Consider the following 17,150-nt stretch of genomic DNA (forward strand, 5'->3'; position numbering starts at 1 on the left):
CGCCCAGCCACCTTGTCTCCCCTTGCACCCCTCTTCTGCCACTTTTCATCTGTTTGGAGGTGACCCTTTAACGTGTAACATTAGAAAACTGCTTCTGTTCTTTCATCTATGCCTGTTTCTCTACACGTGAAGTGGTTTTCTAAGACGTTGTAGACAGCTGTTAGAGAGAAAGCTCAACTTGTTCCATCTGTGTTTGTGTCTTGATTAGGTCAGGAGCCAGAACCAGGTAGATGGACATTTGCCACGCTGAAGACTCTTCCCCTGGTGAACTCCAATTGGAGGATGGGTCTATGTGGAACCACCAGGAGCATGCTCTCGGATGACTTCAGTGACCGGGCAGGTTGGTAGGAGAGAAGGTGCTCTCTCAGGTATCCTGGTCCCAAGTTGTTTAGGGCTTTGTACACAAGTACAGGAACCTTAAACCTGGCCTGGTAGAGAATAGGCAGCCAGTGCAGTTCCCTCAAGAGAGGAATTACATGCTGGAAAGAGGCAGCTCCATACATAGGAGATCATTTGCCTCTGGAGAAAATTGAAACTCTTACTTGAATTGCCCTGAAGGAGGACTCTAATAGTCTGAAACGTATCGGCATATACGAATAAATAATTCCTAGAAATATCTCCGTTTCCACCCCTTGCCCCTGGCTTTTTTTCACTTACTATGTACAGCACCATGTACATTGATGGTGATAAATAAATAAATAAATAAAGTCCATCGAGGCCCTCTAGGGCCATCAGCATCCATAGAGGCCAGCCAGCAGTGGAGGACCAGAGCAGGCAGCTCCAGTGCACAGACTGAGCCTGGGACATGCAGAGGTAGGCTTTATATAGGCTTCCCCCAAGCCATGGAGTAGTTGGCTTCTCTGTAGCTCTGAGATGCCTGCAGTCAGCACCTGTAGGCAGTGCAGCGGTAGGTGGAATTGGGGCACCTGCTATCTCAGGGAGCAACATCTCTTGGGACGGCATCTTCCCCTTACCTCTCTAGAACTAATTCAGGGCTGAGTCTCCATTAGGCAGGGTGAGGTGCTAATTTTGGGTGTCATGAATGAGGCATCAAATTATTAATTAATCTATTGATTTATTGCATTTTATTGCCAGGAAATAATAAATATAAATTATAATAATGATCATAATTTTTATTCTGCTGGCATTTTCTATCAGGTGCCAAAACACTTGACCTGCCTTGGTACTTATGCACCTTGACTTGTGGAGAGGGGGCATTTGCTGCTCCACCTCAGGCAACAAAATGTCTTCTGCTGGCCCTGGAAGCAAATCTGATTTAACTCTAACTTTGTGCAATATAATCCTACTGGTTTGTCTTCCCCCTTTGTGGATTTGGCTGGCCAGAGAGAAGGGCCCCAATCTCACTGAAGTTTAATATACATAAATTCCAAGCACACATTGACACAAATTAGTCACAACTAACTTATTCTAAGGCAAACATAAATTGGAGCCCAATTGGCAGAAGGAGATGCCTGGGGAAGGGGTGGGGTGGAGTGGAGTGGTGAAACCGGTGCCTCTCCACTTTTAATTCCTGCTTCTGAAGCAGTGCATATATAAACCCAACAGCATTAAGGCGTAACTACTAAAAGACAGGTATTAGGTTAGAGTGTCAAACTAGCATCAGGGAGATGTGACCTCAAGACCCCACTCAGCCATGAAACTCCTTGGATAACTTTGGGCTGTCACCATCACTCAGCCTAGTCTACCTCATAGGGTTGTTGTGAAGATAAAACGCCAGTTCAACTCTCACACATATCGGCTTCTATCACCCCACTATATTGGAGATGGTGCGAGGAGAGGGAATTTTTTCTTCATATATGGTGGGACTGCAACCTTCAAAAACACTTCTGGAAGACTGTCTTTAAGACAATTTCGGATGCCACTGGTCAGACAATTCTGCCAGAACTGAGTCTGGCTCTGTTGTCCCTGCCAAATGTTTTAAACCCGTCCCTCATCCATAAAGAACTTGTAACTATCTTGCTAACGGCAGAGCGCCTAGAAATTGCTGAGCATTGGAAAGATTCGAAGGGACCCACATTAAATGGCTGGAAGAGGAAAGTATGGGGCATAGCCTGTTCTGAAAAGTTAACGTACCGTAGGGTCTTGTCGGGGCAACTAAGACATGATCCTTTTGAAACAATATGGTCCCCTTTTGTAAACTATGTTAAAGATTCCATTGACTGAATTAAACCTCTACATAATTTCTCCTTTACCATTGCTACTATCCAATGAGGTTGAAACGAGATTGATATATATATATATATATATATATATATATATATATATATTAGATAAGATAATGCTTTACTGTTAAAACCTTTTAGTATTTTAATTACTGTAATCATGCTTTGTAGAAATAACTGTAAATATATCTTTATCTTGTAATAAAATATTTTTTTAAAAAAAGATAAAAGAGGGAGCAGGAAGACCCTTGTACACAACCTTGAGCTCCTTTGAGCAAAGGCAGGGTGTAAATGTAACAATTTATGAATAAAATAAAAATCCAGAGACATAGAGGGGAGATTTTTCTACAGGGGCAGAGATATGCAGCAGAACCTTGCGCAACCTTGTTGCAGAAATATACCATGGGTAGAGGCAGGTGGATATCCCTGAAGAGGTGCAAGTGGAACCAGGAAGTTTATGCCTCTAATATTTCATCCTTTGACTCATTCAGCATACATCACAACATGATACATCCTCATTAATCTGCAGAATTCCTGTGCTATACACATGGCATAGCTTTTATTTAGTGGCAGTGGCATAGGTTCTTTCTCCAGAAAGTAGCTGGGGAAATGAATAGCCAAACACAGCCATACAGGACGGAAAGCATACACCCCCCATTAACAAATGAAATGTGTATGTACTTCAGAGAAACTAAGAGGTTCTTGTGAAATTCTCCCCAGCACCCAGGACCCTGAGAAGCTACTGAAGTCCCTGAAATCAACATGGGCAGGACACACCTACCTTACCACAAAGCATTTGGAGCATCTTGGGGTTGTTGGTTCTTACGCTACAGGAGCAGGATATGATCTTGCTGTTTTAATGCTATCAAAATGGCGTAGAACGAAGCCACACAAGAGGTTATGTAACTGGGTAGCTGTTGGTTATGTAAACAGCAATCAATGTTGCATTGATTTATTTGGGCAGGTATTTAAGATAGGCAGCCAGTACTAAAGCACTGGAAAGGCATTTGGGATATGGGGATATGAGGAGGGAGTGGGCGAAGGAGGTGGGGGATAAACAACCAAGGGATTGAGAGAACAAACCTGCCAGAGAAACCCTGGCTAGGACAACAAACCACAGTTTAAGTAAACAAATGCATAAATGTGATGGGCAAATCCAGCCTTAGAGTGCTTCCAGATGGAGGGCTCCTACTGTTACCCAGCCATTGCTTTTCTGCTGTAAGCTACTTGAGGAATTATAATTGACCTTCCCCACTATTTGGGATATTGCAATTTTTATCTGTGGACACCTTATTATGTTCTGTCCACAACAATGGGTATAACATAGACCTGTGGATATAGAGGGGGACTGTCCAATTCAACTGACAATTTTTAAAATCATCTCCCCACCCCCACCCACTGGCACAGCCAATCATATTCTTTTTTATAAAACACCACCACCACCACAATTACTTAATTTGCACAATAGCACTTATTTATATTAAGCCAATTGTGACAGTCATAGACTTTGGGATTTGTGTTGCTTTTTGTCCCTCTAGTGGAGGGTGTGACTACATGGAAGCAGAGATGGGGGTGGGAGGGATGCCATGTAATCCTATTATCAATGCTAAAAGGTTAATTTCTTTCTCTCACATGTGCTGGGTGGGGGAACAACCTTCAAAACCTTTTCCTTCTGGGATCTCTCTCTGTGTGTGCGTGTGTATGTTAAACACTTTTGTGCAAATGTTGCAATTGTTTTTTAAAGCTAAAATGGGTGGGGTGGGGAGGTGCCCAGAAGTGTCAGGAGCCAAGTGTCTTCACTTTCTTGTCTTTATGCTGCTCAAGGTAGCTAGAAGAAGGCACAGTACAGAGAATAAAGTTAGTTAGGGTGACCATATGAAAAGGAGGACAGGGCTCCTGTATCTTTAACAGTTGAATAGAAAAGGGAATTTCAGCAGGTGTCATTTGTATGCATGCAGCACCTGGTGAAATTCCCTCTTCATTATAATACTTAAAGCTGTAGGAGTCCTGCCCTCTTTTGTATCTAGTCAGTCTAGTATAGCTCCTGCAGCTTTAAGTGTTGTGATGAAGAGGGAATTTCCCCAGGTGTTGCATGCATACAAATGACACCTGCTGAAATTCCCTTTTCTATTCAACTGTTAAAGATACAGGAGCCCTGTCCTCCTTTTCATATGGTCACCCTAAGTTAGTTAGCAGTTGCCTGGCAGCATCCAGAAAACAAGTAACAAAGCAGTTTCCACCTCTGTTCAAGCCAGTCTGGAGAGTGGGAGGCACAGACAAGGGCACCAGCACTCAAGGGAATTGTAGGTTAAAGCATCTGGAGGACCACAGGTTGTCCACCCTTGCTCTGTATGATGAAGGGATTCTTTCATATCCTGAAGCTGTACAATTATCTGTACAGCACTTGCCCTTTTACCAGTTCTCATAAGAGTGGTGGCCCTTGCATCCATAATGGAGAAGGTACAGTCTATAAGGCCCCTTCTTGCTATAGTGGTTTTTTGCTGGTTTGTGCTTTGGTGTCTTGTTTGGTACTTTCCAAGCATGGTTTTGATGTGTGTGAACATCTGTGGACATAAAAAGCAGTGCAGCAGTACCCACCTTGCTGAAATCAAAGGATCAAGCTGCCTGCCCCACTTGAATTTTTTGGACATAAAGTTTAAATTGCATTTTATTTTTCATTGGAGGATTGTTTTATTGGTTACCTTTGGGTGACAATTCTATTGAACATACATAAATACCATCTGATGTTATTAAGCATAAGCTGCTGAGTCTCTGTGAAAAAGTGGGATAATTTTAAAATTAATTAATTACTTTTTTCATCACCTTTACTAAAAAGCAAATGTGTAAAAAAGCAAACTTTTGTATGCCAGCCACTAGAGCAGGACATTATGTATTTATCAAATTCACTAAATACATATAGTACTGTTATAAAATAGCTACCTGGATAATCTGCTGATCTATGGCACTTTTATTTAAACAACAAGACATTGGCTCAATGGACCTATTACACAGAAAACAGCAAGCTGAGTTGAACTAATATTTGGAGCTTTTAAAGCAGCTGTTCCATTATAAGCATACAGAGGAGCTACTTGATTGACATGGACCATTTAGGAACTGTTGGCTGGAACCAGCTGATCCCATAGCTTTGTGCTTGGAAAAGGTTTTCAGGTGGCATGAAATTGGCCAGATCTGCATTTGCCACAGGAAAATGCAATGTGGATCAATGTTGTGTCATCAGAAAATGCCAATTAGCTTTGTATCATCTTTATGATATACAGCAGGGATAAGGAACCTCTGGCCCGTGGGCCAATTTGATCCTCCAGGCCAGCCTTTAGGGCCACGGGGCCTGAGCTGAAGCCCCTGCCCCTTCTCCAAAGCACCCGCTTGGAAGGTGAGTGGGGAGAGGAACCCCTGCTGTTATTTCTAATTATTTATTGCAGAGAACAGCAGGGACTGCCCTGAACACCGCTTGCCTCTCCAATTGGGAGGATGTGCAGCACCCAGGGGAATTCCTGCTCTTATCTCCAATCAGTGACTGGATTCCTCTCGCCAACGGCTTTGCCTGCCCCATATCCCCCTCACCCCCCAGCTAAGGAAAGTCTGCTTACTCCAGCCAGAGTGCTTCAGCCAGGGGTCACATTATGACATTTGTTCTGCAGAGGGTGGTGGTGGTGGTTTTGTGGACCCCCCCAAGCCAGTTTGCCATCCTGATTACAAAAATATGCAGTAGTAACCTACACAATGCACTTTGTACCTATGTACTACATACATGCTTATTACAGTGAACTATTTATACTGGGAAAGACTAGAAAACAGTTGCAGATGAGGGCAGTGATTAAGGACCATGAATAGCCAAACAAAACAAAAAGCATCGCCCACAGAAATACACCAAAGATGGGTTAAATCCTGCAGCCTGAACCTGCAAGCCAAATTATCTTTCTGAATGGCTAATGAATTGCATTGGGATGAGTTGGATCCTGCACCCTGAATAAAACCCAGAGTAAAAAGCATGTCATCAAATTGATTTATGAATGCCCATAGGAATGCATTGCTATGAATTTTGTAAACTGAATCAGTTTTCCCATTATTGGGGTGAACTCTCCAGTGTGAACCTTTCAATCTACCTTCTTGTGTCCTGAAGGGATTCAGTCTGCGGACTCCTTCAAGATATTTATTGTACGGTTAGCTCTTAAAAGCTTGGAAGTGGCTAAGAAGAATAAACATAAGAGCTGATCCATTATCCATCACACTTTAGCTTCTTAGCTATTAAAGGACTGGATAAATTCTACTTGGGGATGTTGTGTGTGAGAAAGGTAGCCTCTTTTGTTTGTGTTCCAAGGTGACCTTAGATTGTCTAGAAAGGATGGGCGCTTCCACACTAGGCTTTTAGTGTGGAACTGCCATGCTTTGATCACTCACTGTTTAATGCTGTCATTTAATCACTGTTACCTTGTATTTTCCCTTTGGCTCTTGTCTTTGCACTACTTTCTGTGATCTGAGAAATCCCCACTGGTAAAGGGTACTTCTAGGTGGAGTGCTCGTAGTGCTAGCAACCAGAAGGCATTAGGGTGGCAGTTCCATATTTCCCCTCTCAACAGACTTTTTGCAGTAAGGAAAAAGATTGAAAAAGTGGTGAGAAAACACAGAACTATGAGTGATGTTGTTATCTGGAACCTCCATACAATGAAGTAGGATGATTGCTCCATAAAACCCTTATCTGGAAGCACCCCAAGATGCCCTTAGCACTATTCCTCTATCTTTCTTAAAGAGCAGGGGTTTGAAGTAGGCAGAGACATATTGACCAGGTAAACCTTTCACCATTCAGCACACATTCACTATAACCCCTTGTGGTGGGCACCATTTTATTACCCTGTTTATTTTAGTAACTGATCTTTAAAATAGCATTAAAGTGCTTTTCCAGACATAATTTCTAAAAAATAAATATTAGTGAAATACCACTTAACAATAAATGAAGGAATATTAGAGTGCTGTGTCTCTACCATGTCAATTTGTTTAAAACAGGTTTGGGAGTTTGTTGTATTTTAAAAACCTTTTCTAGCCACTGCCATTAAAAACATGGTCACTAGAAAGTTTTTTTTTTAAGGATGGTCACCAGAAAGTTGTGTTTTTGTTTTTTGTTTTAAAAAAGAGCATTATAGTGCTGTTAACGCCATGTGTACTTCCAGACAGAGTGCTCTTAGCAACACCAATGGAAAGGCATTGTGCTGTTATTCCATCTTTTTCCTCCCTGACAATGTTTTTGAGATAAGACAAAAGGTGGAAAAGGTGTTGGGAAAATACTAGAGGGTAACAAACGGAAGACAATGTCATCTGGAACCCCTGTAAGCCCCTGCTGTGTTTGAGGCAAGGCAATTGCAGGATAAAAGTCTTGTTTGGGAATACCTTATAATGCTATTTTTAAAATCACATTTTTTGTGAACCGCCCAGAGAACTTCGGTTGTGGGGCGGTATATAAATGTAATAAATAAATAAATAAATTATAGGGTGTTCCCAAATGAGACTTTCCAGTAATATGGATTTCCCCCTTATTAAACAATCTCCACTTCTGATCCAAAGCAAACATTACATACTTTGTTTTTGACATTTCATAGGTAATAATGGACAATCATGCTTAAAATAAGAAGTACATAACACTAAATTATTTTTTTAATGATTGCTTCAAATCCCCACCACCACCAATGGCTACTCAGGTGAACTGGACCTTCTTCCCCTTCCCTTCTCATGGCAGCTATGTCACACCAACTGGTGTGAAAGAAACACAGAGGGATGAACAGACAGAAAAGTACAATATCCCTGAAATTCTGCTTATGGCTTACAGTGGAAAATCAATGTTTCATTAGTGTAAGGAGTCATCTATCGGGAAGTAGCCCATGACTGCAATTTGCAGATAGTCTTGGTTTGTGACAACATGCCAATCAGACTCCATCCAAGTGCCACACATTGCTAAGAACGTCATTAGATAGATTCTTGTGGCTGCACAGGTGACTGTACCCAGTAAATGTGTCAAAGATTTTCCAGCCCTGCCTGTTCCTTCCAACACAGGATGCTCAATTAAGAGTGTTCTTCAAGAAGATGAAGGCTCTAAAACTCTCTCATTATGTGCTAAAAGATGACACCATTTAGGCAACTTAATTGTTTTCAGGTATTTGGAGGAGTGGGGAGGGGTTGGGCAAGCAAGGTTCCTTTATCACATGAAAGACTTGATTTGGAGTGCAGTGTTTCAAGTTTACTGCTCATTCCAGTATCTCCATAAGGATGATAATCATAATCCCAGCATCTCCACAAGCCAGAGGGGGTATCTGCTCAAGAACATTTCCCCTCTCCAGCTGATGTAGGGCAGGAGAGGCATTCTGAGGAGCAGAGTGAATGGCAAGGAGAGATTAACTTCTAGGCCAAAGGGGCACTGTCACCCGGACAACAATGAGAAATGGACAAAGAAAACCATACTCTAAAACATGAAGGGGTTGCCTCATTGAACTCCCCAGTCTTTCTTGGCTCTATCCATCCAGTTCCTTGAGCACACCTCAGCCTCCACGTGCCCTGTATGGATTTATCTCCACCCTCCCAGTCATATCCTTTGCACTGAATATGCCTTCTTATCCTTGTGGTTTTGGCAGAGGCTCCTCCCTGCCTTCTTCAGCCCCAATCAGCACCTAGATGGCTTTGGACAGCACCCAATCACCGTGGCCTGGGAGGAAGTCCAGGGAATACAAAGCAGCAAAAATGTGCTGAGTGAAGGCAGTTCTCCAAGAAACAAGTACATTGCTGAGACTTCTACTTTCCAGTTGCACCCAGAGCCAGGCAGGCATAAAGAAGTAGAAGCACGGCTGAGGAAAACAACAGCAGCAATGGAAAAAGGTACCAAACAAGGATATAGGCTGGAGAATAGCCAGCTTTTTCTTCCTAGGGGGTTCTAGTTTTGGCTCAGCTACAGGTTTATGGGATTGGCAGGCTGAAAAGGAAGGAGACTAGCAAAAATAGTTCTCTTCTAAGATGAAACAATTCTGCCTGCATATGTAATAAGAGATTCAAATGGACACAGACGGGAGGCGTCAGTCAGACAAAAATAATGGATAGCATATTTATGCTCTTGTATTGGATATGAGAGACTGGTTACATTCCCAATTCCAACCATTGGAATTCACTGCAAGGCCTTGAATATTTCTGCCTGTCAAATGGGAACTGCCTTACAGCATTGTTGTGAAAATGAGTATCACAAGGAAATGTTGTTGCATGGCTTGAGCCTTAGGGATAAACATGATTATTCATTTTTTTTATAGTTTAAAAAGATTTATGGGATGCCTTTTAGGGGACGCCCAGGAGGGTGTACAAAATTAAAGCCATAAAACACAATGAAACAATGATCAAATAATGTTACAAATAAGACATAATTTTAAGAATTAAAACCAGCCAAGGATGCTTTCAGACAAAGGCTTCGAGCACCAACAATCGCAAGGAATTGTGCAGCTTTTCTGGATTTGGATGGATGTTCTGCCTTCAGAGAAAAAGTGGAAGAAGTGGTGAGAAAACACGGGAGTATCACGAGTAGAAGAGCCTATCTTCTGGACCCCCTGAAAATTTCCATGAACGAGGCAGGGCAATGGTGCCCTAAAAGGATTTTTGGCCAGGATCTAGTTAATATTGTCATGGATGAAGTACAGAGAAAAGAAGGCATCAAAATGTGCAGAGTCAAAGGCAGTTCATTTATTTAACCAATTTTTTTTCTCCTTAAGTGTAGCTTATATTAAAGGAACTGGAATGGCTGACAATGACGGCATGGGCTATTAAAGGTTTCTTTACATAGGGCAAGGCCACAGGAATATATCAAGGTGCAAAGGAGCCTATCTACTGATTTGGGGGTAGCAGGTACTTCAGCCTCAGATTTTACAAATTTTTAACTTGGGAGGTGTCTGACGGGTTAAAGTGCCTATCTCTGATCTGTGTCAGGATGCAGGGGATCTACATAGTGTACTGAAGGCGCACGCAAGCGCCTTCAGTGCGCCCCCAAAACGATTGTGTAGATCCTGCCCAGAAGAGACGCAGGAAGAGGTGGAGGAGGCGGCGGCTGGCCCCCAGCCAAAGCCCCCCGAAGCGCAGCGAGGAGAACCAGGCCGGGCCGCCTCCCTCCCTCCCTCCCTCCACCTAGCAGCAGCAGCAGCTCCGCCGGTCCGGTCCGCACCAAGCATTCCCTTCTCCGCCGCCGCCGCTGCGGCTCTGCTTAACTTACTTACCAGCAGGAGGCCGGCGAAGGGGCTGCTTGGAGGGAGGGAGGGAGGCGGCCCGGCCCGGGTCTCCTCGCTGCGCTTCGGGGGGCTTTGGCTGGGGGCAGCAGGAGGCCGGCGGGGAGGTGGGCGGCGGCGGCGACAAGGACGCGGCTGGATTCCCCAGCCTCCTCCTCCTCTTCCTCTTCCTCCGTCTCTTACCAGCCAGGATCTACACGATCGTTTCCGGGGCACACTGAAGGCGCACACAAGCGCCTTCAGTACGACGTGTAGATCTCCTCCCAGTCCTATTCTACCAGGGATCACTGCTTCTCAAAAAATGCTATCCCCACCCTGCAGGCTGGCTAAACAGGGACTTCAGGGAAACATATTGCAAACAATGGCTATGGTGGTGGTGGGTAAACGTGAGCAAAGGGACATTCAGAAATCTGCTTAGTTGGTGGTAGCAACAGTGACTTTCTTGTTTGCCTTTGAACTGCAGCCTATGCTGTCTTTTGCTACTGTGCCTTAGCTTCTCATTAATGTGGCCCTTTTACCCAGGGGACTGAGGAGGAGTACTTTGCCTGTGAAGCATTTGGGGCTCCCAAGATGAATGGTGCCTGAGACCTGCCAAGGGTCAGCACTGTTAGTCCCTGTCTAGGCCAAAGGACAAATCTTGTGCCAGATCAAAAGTCCACTGTTTGCAACATCAGGCAAGGCTCCCATTGCAAGCAATATCCAGAGGCCGCGGATAGCAGATACCAACTGCTGGATTTTGTCTGCCTTTTGCTTGCTATTTACCAGGGAAAATGGGGAAAACTAAATTATACTAAACAAACAAACAAACAAGCACATTATAGTATTTCTTGACTATAATAAGAGAAATTATTGCAGTTTTGTGACAGTTTTTCAGTTATCTGGGCTGCTTATTTTAAGTCCAAACAAAGCGCAAACATGTTTTAGTGGAACCTTTGCTAAGGACAGGCAAGTGGTAGTTACTGGGCTCCTTGGGTGATGCCACAGGGGGTCTCGGTGTTAAAGAGAACCCTCAGTGATAAAGGGATGTGGTAGGAGGCAACTTTTGGAAGGAGAGGATTGTGCTCTGGCCCTCCCTTAGGCTGCTCGTGAGAATGGTCCCTCAACAAAACTAGTTGCTAACCAGGGTGGTGCTCACTTGGGTTCCTCATATAGAAAATATTTTTAAACAAAGAAGCCAACAAACAAACGAACTCTAGCAACTGAGTTTAGCAAGTGCAAGGAGTGAGTGTGGTATGGTGCTTAGTGTTGGACTGGTAGTTGGCAGATCTGGATTCTAATCCCCACCTGGCCATGGAAGCTTGGTGGGTGACTTTGGGCCAGTCACAGACTCTCCACTCAACTTACCTCACAAGGTTGTTATGAGGATAAAATGGAATGGATGATTATTATGTATGCAATTTTGGATTCCTTTGAGGAAAAAAGACAGACTATAAATGCAATATTGTTATTTTTAGCTCAGGAAAGATGGAAGATGGCCCACCTAATTCATGGGCATTTTGAGAGTTGATGTAGATGGTAAAGACTCTGAGGGCTGCTAGTTGATGTTGCTGCACATGCATATATAAACCTCTGAATTTTCCTTTAAATTGCATTTGAGCAAAGTGTGGGAACAGACCGAGTCCCAGCTTCTGTGTATTTTAGGGTGGAAAGATGACAGTTGTTATACATGTGTGCCTTCATATCTGATGTAATAAGAATGCATTTTGTACTTAGGTACAGGCAATACCTGCTTACTTGCAACAATTTCAGACCTACCAAATCCATTGAAATTTTAAGTTTCTAGAAACCTAGATTCCTATTAATCAGCTGATTTTTACTGATTAGTTTTTACTGATTGGGTCAACAGTAATTTGTCAATTGAAGGGTAAAATCCAACATAAATCCTACCCAGAGTAGACCCATTGAAATGAATGGGATTTAAGTTAGTAATGGCTTACTTTTGATTTCTAAACAGGATATACGTTGGATTTTTCCCTAAGGCAGGAGTGGGCAACTAATCGCCCCCAGATGTTTTGGCCTACAATTCACATCAGCCTGAGTTGTAAGTCAAAACATCTGGAGGGCCACAAACTGCCCATCCATGGACTTTAAGGTCTTATCAACAGGTCAACTTTATATTGTAACATGACCGATATTAAAAACAAATCCATATGCAATACTGTTGACTACTGCTACAAATGCACTTCTGAAACAAACAATACAGATAATACTGTGTTGACTAGTAATTTGAATTTGGTTAATGAATTAAATATGCTATATCTCTATCTATCTATCTATCTATCTATCTATCTATCTATCTATCAATATGAACATATTATGTTGTATGTATGTGTATACAAATACACATGTATCATCATCATCTACATACTATACACACCCCTTCCAAAAATCAAATAAAGTTGTATATAGAGAGGTCGGTGTTAAGTGTTCATTAAACATTTCTACTAGGTTTTTTAACCTTGAATTTAAACCAAAACAGTATTGTTTTAAACAATCACAGTTTGAATAAGTAACTAAAATATACTAACTTACACAGCAATGGGCTCTGAAACACGAAAGCTTATGTCATAATAAAATCATTAAGTCTTTAAGGTGCCAGAAGAGTCTTTGTAGAATTAAAACTGAGAGTGTAGCAGTTTTGGTTTTTTAACCACTCTGGTAAAAACAAACTCAGGATGATAAAACTTGCCCGAGTGAATAGCATATCAAGCTGATTCTGAGCATCCCTCTGCTCTGCTAACCAAGGCACAACCTTTGCTCCAGTGTAATAATAATAATAAATTTATTTCTTACTCGCCTCTCCATTTTGATCGAGGCGGGGAACAACAATAAAAGATAAAATACATAAAACTGAATTAAAACATAATATACATTGTTAAAAACATCCTAAAAAACATCCTAAAAGCATCTTAAAATTCCACTGGATAGGCCTGCCGGAAGTAGTCCACCGATAATTTCCTGGATCAGTGGAGACTCGTATTTCAGTGGGGTTGTGAATCTGTTATGGATTTTAGTCAAAACCAATCAGAACCCTAAAAGAACTTTCCAAGGTGCTGAACCCATTTTGAGGATAGGGCCCTTTCTTGTGCCAGTAGCAGTTTTCTAACAACTTTGGCAGAGATCTTCTGGAAATCTGCTGATAGAGCCTTTTAACTGAGGATGGGGATCTTAACTCTATCAGCCTCCAGTGTTCTGGGAATATGGAGCTAAGTTCTTTCCTAAGGGGGAATCAACTGCACAGTCAATTGGCAGGGTAATGGGAAACACCCTTTGCAAAACTTCTGGCAAACCATAAAAGTGTTCTCTTTCACAACAAGGCAGTTTGGGTACCTAACAGTGCTAGAGGGGGAGACATTTGCTGCTTCTGCAGAAAGAGACAGCTCAATTTACTTAATTCTGTCTGCATCACTAACCCATATTACCTAGGAAGGCTGTTTGACTTGGGCTGCAATCCTAAATGCACTTGAAGTTCCACTGATTTATTTATTTTAATTTTTTTTAGTTCCTACTATGCTTTTCAGGGAAAAGCTCTCCCAAGGCAGTTCACATCCGCAAACAAAACCATAAAACATATCCATCTGCATTTGCTTTCAAGTAAATCTAATTGGGACCAACTTGAAAACAAGAAATATACCACACATGCTGTGCGCCTGAGGGAAATTCAGGTGTTTAAGGCATGGAAATTATGACAGCCCTGTAATTACCTACATTGTTTACACCTAGAAATTAGATGTAAAACAACTCTCCAACATCAACCTCTGTAGGAACCTGTCTCTTACTGGAAGATGATCATAGTAGTTTCATCCAAGTTCCTTCCTGCTCTTTTTTTTCTGCTGCAGGTCACACATATCCAATGAGCGTTTTATTGCACGCTTGATACTGGGCACTCACGGAGTTTGCTCAGGTCCCTCACATGACATTATCTGCCTCCCACCCCTTCTGGCCTTCCTTGTGCTTCCAACCCCCCCCCCCCCCCATTAAGTCCGATGTTTTTTAAACTCGGAATCACTGCTCTCTCCTGCTGTGTGCAGGAGAAGCAGCGCCATTAGAGCAGCAGACTCAATGTGCCTCCTGCTGGTTGTTTACTTCCTCTTTTGAAAGAGGAAGTAACTGAGGAACATAAACACGGGTGGAGAAGCGAAGGTAGGGAGTGTGTTAACCCCCAGTATGATGGAGCTTATAGTGTCATTCTTTCTTGAGATTGCTAGAAAGCAGCAAAGCCAAGTTGGTAGGAGGCACCTTGCATCTTTCAGCTTTGATGTGGCTCTCCACCAGCCTTTTCTTTCTCTTATATTGCACATTCCCCTTTCCTCTATGGAACAACTGCTCTTTTCTGGTTTGCATGCAGACGGTTCCAGCTGCAATCCTTTGCATCTTCAGTTAAAAGCCCCTCTCAGTTAGACGACTTGAGGAAGATCTCCATTGAAGATTTTAGAAAACTGCTATTGGTTGGAGCAAGAAAGGGGAGAGGTATAGAGCTGGGGTGTAGATCTTCAGGTGTCGGGACACCAATCCTGGCCTCCAGTGTTCCCCAGAAAGTCACACCCCTTTCTGCCAATGAGTGATCATTTGGTGGCTTCCTAGCTTTTGTGCAGCCCCCTGCCCCCAATTCTAAATGGATGAAATCCCTCTCCTAAGGCTTAGTTACTGGAAGTCAAGAGTTTTAAGTTCAACTATGCTGGTAGATTTGGCCCCACCCTTTTTGCCCCACCCAACACTGGAACGTGGCCACTGAGAGCTTCTCTGAAATGGAATTTAGCCCTCAGGGTTAAAGAGGTTCTGCACCCCTGGCATAGGGAACGCCATGACAGAAAAAACAGAGAAATATGAGAAGGAAGCAAAGGGGGATAGTAGCAGATGAGACAGGATGGAGCCATAAGTAAGGTGACATGAAATATAGTTAGGTCAGAGGACTGGAGTTAATACATCTAGGCATGTTAATTGCTCATTGACTCTTGCATTTAAATATGAGAACTGCTTTGCTGGGTCAGATTAAAATTCATCTGGCTCTGTTTCTAAAAGCAGATAAATGAATACTTGTAGAAGCTCACAAAAAGAAAACAGAGGTAGGGATGGACAGCTCAGTCCATCCCCAGTCCACGTCATTTTCACATGTGTTCGTGAGTCCATTCCATCCCGTTTCTGCATGAATGTGTAATTTTTTTTAAAAAAAACCAAACAACTACACAAACTTATGTTCTTGAACTTATTTTTTCACAGAATACACATTTTTCTAAATGCACACATTTATAAATGTTTTAAAAGTGGGACAGCAGGGACGTAATGTTGTGAAGGTGGAGATTTAAGAAGAGAGATCATAGAACCAGAAGGAACGGCTGTAGCTGGGGCATTCATAATATGCGGTCCTGGCTTCAGGTTTTGGAGGGCCTTTGGGCAAGATACTCTCAATGGGCCTCCTCCCTCAGTGAGTCTACCTTCTCTCTACTCTCAGCTGCCATTGCTCCTCATCTTTTTTCTCATCACTGCTACCACTTGCTTGTTTTACAAGTGTAGAGTCAGTGAGCAAGTTGGCTGCAGCATCTGCTGCTCCTCCTTCTCACCACCAGTGTAGTCTGGGCCAAAGCAAGAGGCAGATGAGCAAGCAGGTTGCAATGGTGAACAGGCGGAGCAAGTCCAAAAGAGGGAGATATTGTAGGACTGAGGCCCACTAATGGCTGTGGTGCAAGAATGGAGAAGGTATGTCCCTCCTGTTGTTTTTGGTCTCCAACTCGTATCATCTTTCACCATTAGCTATGATAACTAGGGTTGATAGGAGTTGCAGTCCAACAACATCTGAAGGCCCACACATTCAATATCCTCGCTGGTGTATAGTGCAGATATGCTGAGAACTGTCAGGTCTCAGAAGGATGAGCAAGGGCTTTAGGAGTAGATCAGAGAAGAACAAGTAGATCTTGGAGATATAAAAAGGAAGAAGTGATGGGATTTAGTGACTGCACACAAAAGAGAAGGAATGGAAGAAGACAGAGATTACCCCTATCTTGTGAGACTAGTGAATGAGGGACATTGGCTTAGCTCTACTACATGAATGCATACTGGGGTAGGTAACCTGATGCCCTCGAGATGTTTTAGACTACAACTCCCATAAGACCCAGCGAGCATGGCCAATGATAAGAGATTATAGTTTAAATAAAAACATCAGGTTGCCTAACTCTGAGTAGGCCAACCACAGCACTTTCTGAGTCTTAGAAGTCCCAGAATTTGGCGAGGGACCCAGCTTCCCCTAACGAGGCTGTTCCTTCATATGCTTGTGCTTTATTGCCTCAAGACTAGTTTGGCCAGTTCTACAGCAGATATAGTTATAATAATCTCAAAATGTCACTAGGCTAGCGTCTGTGTGACACATCACACAAGTCCTTGGCTAAACACAGTGTTAGGAGTCCAATTCACAAGCAGATTCCTGAGAGCTTATCAAGGGCCCATCATTTCCCCTTCTCTTCAGGCAGGCTGTTATCTCCTACCTTCCATTAAGGGTCTTTTCACACATTTGTTTTTATGTCTACAAACAAAACATGCCTTATATAATGCAGGGATCCCTGAATTCAGCCAAGTGAACAAAACACCACTATGGGATGAGAGTCAGAAGCCAAGTCATGAATCTCCCTGCTCTAACCATTGGGAGTGGAGGGCAGAACACCACATTCTGTGTTAGCTCTAATTATCCTGGTATGCTGACTCACGCAGGTTA

General features: G+C 42.9%; 1 protein-coding gene across 1 annotated transcript in view; it reads left to right on the plus strand.

Moving 5' to 3' along the window:
- The first annotated feature begins 8,947 nt into the window (after nucleotides 1–8,947).
- Nucleotides 8,948–17,150, plus strand: part of ALDH3B1 (aldehyde dehydrogenase 3 family member B1) — a 32,176-nt gene continuing 23,973 nt past the window's right edge. Inside the window, exon 1 of the mRNA XM_063116833.1 lies at nucleotides 8,948–9,062. Within this exon, the coding sequence (XP_062972903.1) occupies nucleotides 9,053–9,062 (10 nt within the window). The 5' untranslated portion in view covers nucleotides 8,948–9,052. The remainder of the gene's footprint in view (nucleotides 9,063–17,150) is intronic.

Source organism: Elgaria multicarinata, chromosome 2 (assembly GCF_023053635.1).
Source record: "Elgaria multicarinata webbii isolate HBS135686 ecotype San Diego chromosome 2, rElgMul1.1.pri, whole genome shotgun sequence".
NCBI lineage: Eukaryota > Metazoa > Chordata > Lepidosauria > Squamata > Anguidae > Elgaria > Elgaria multicarinata.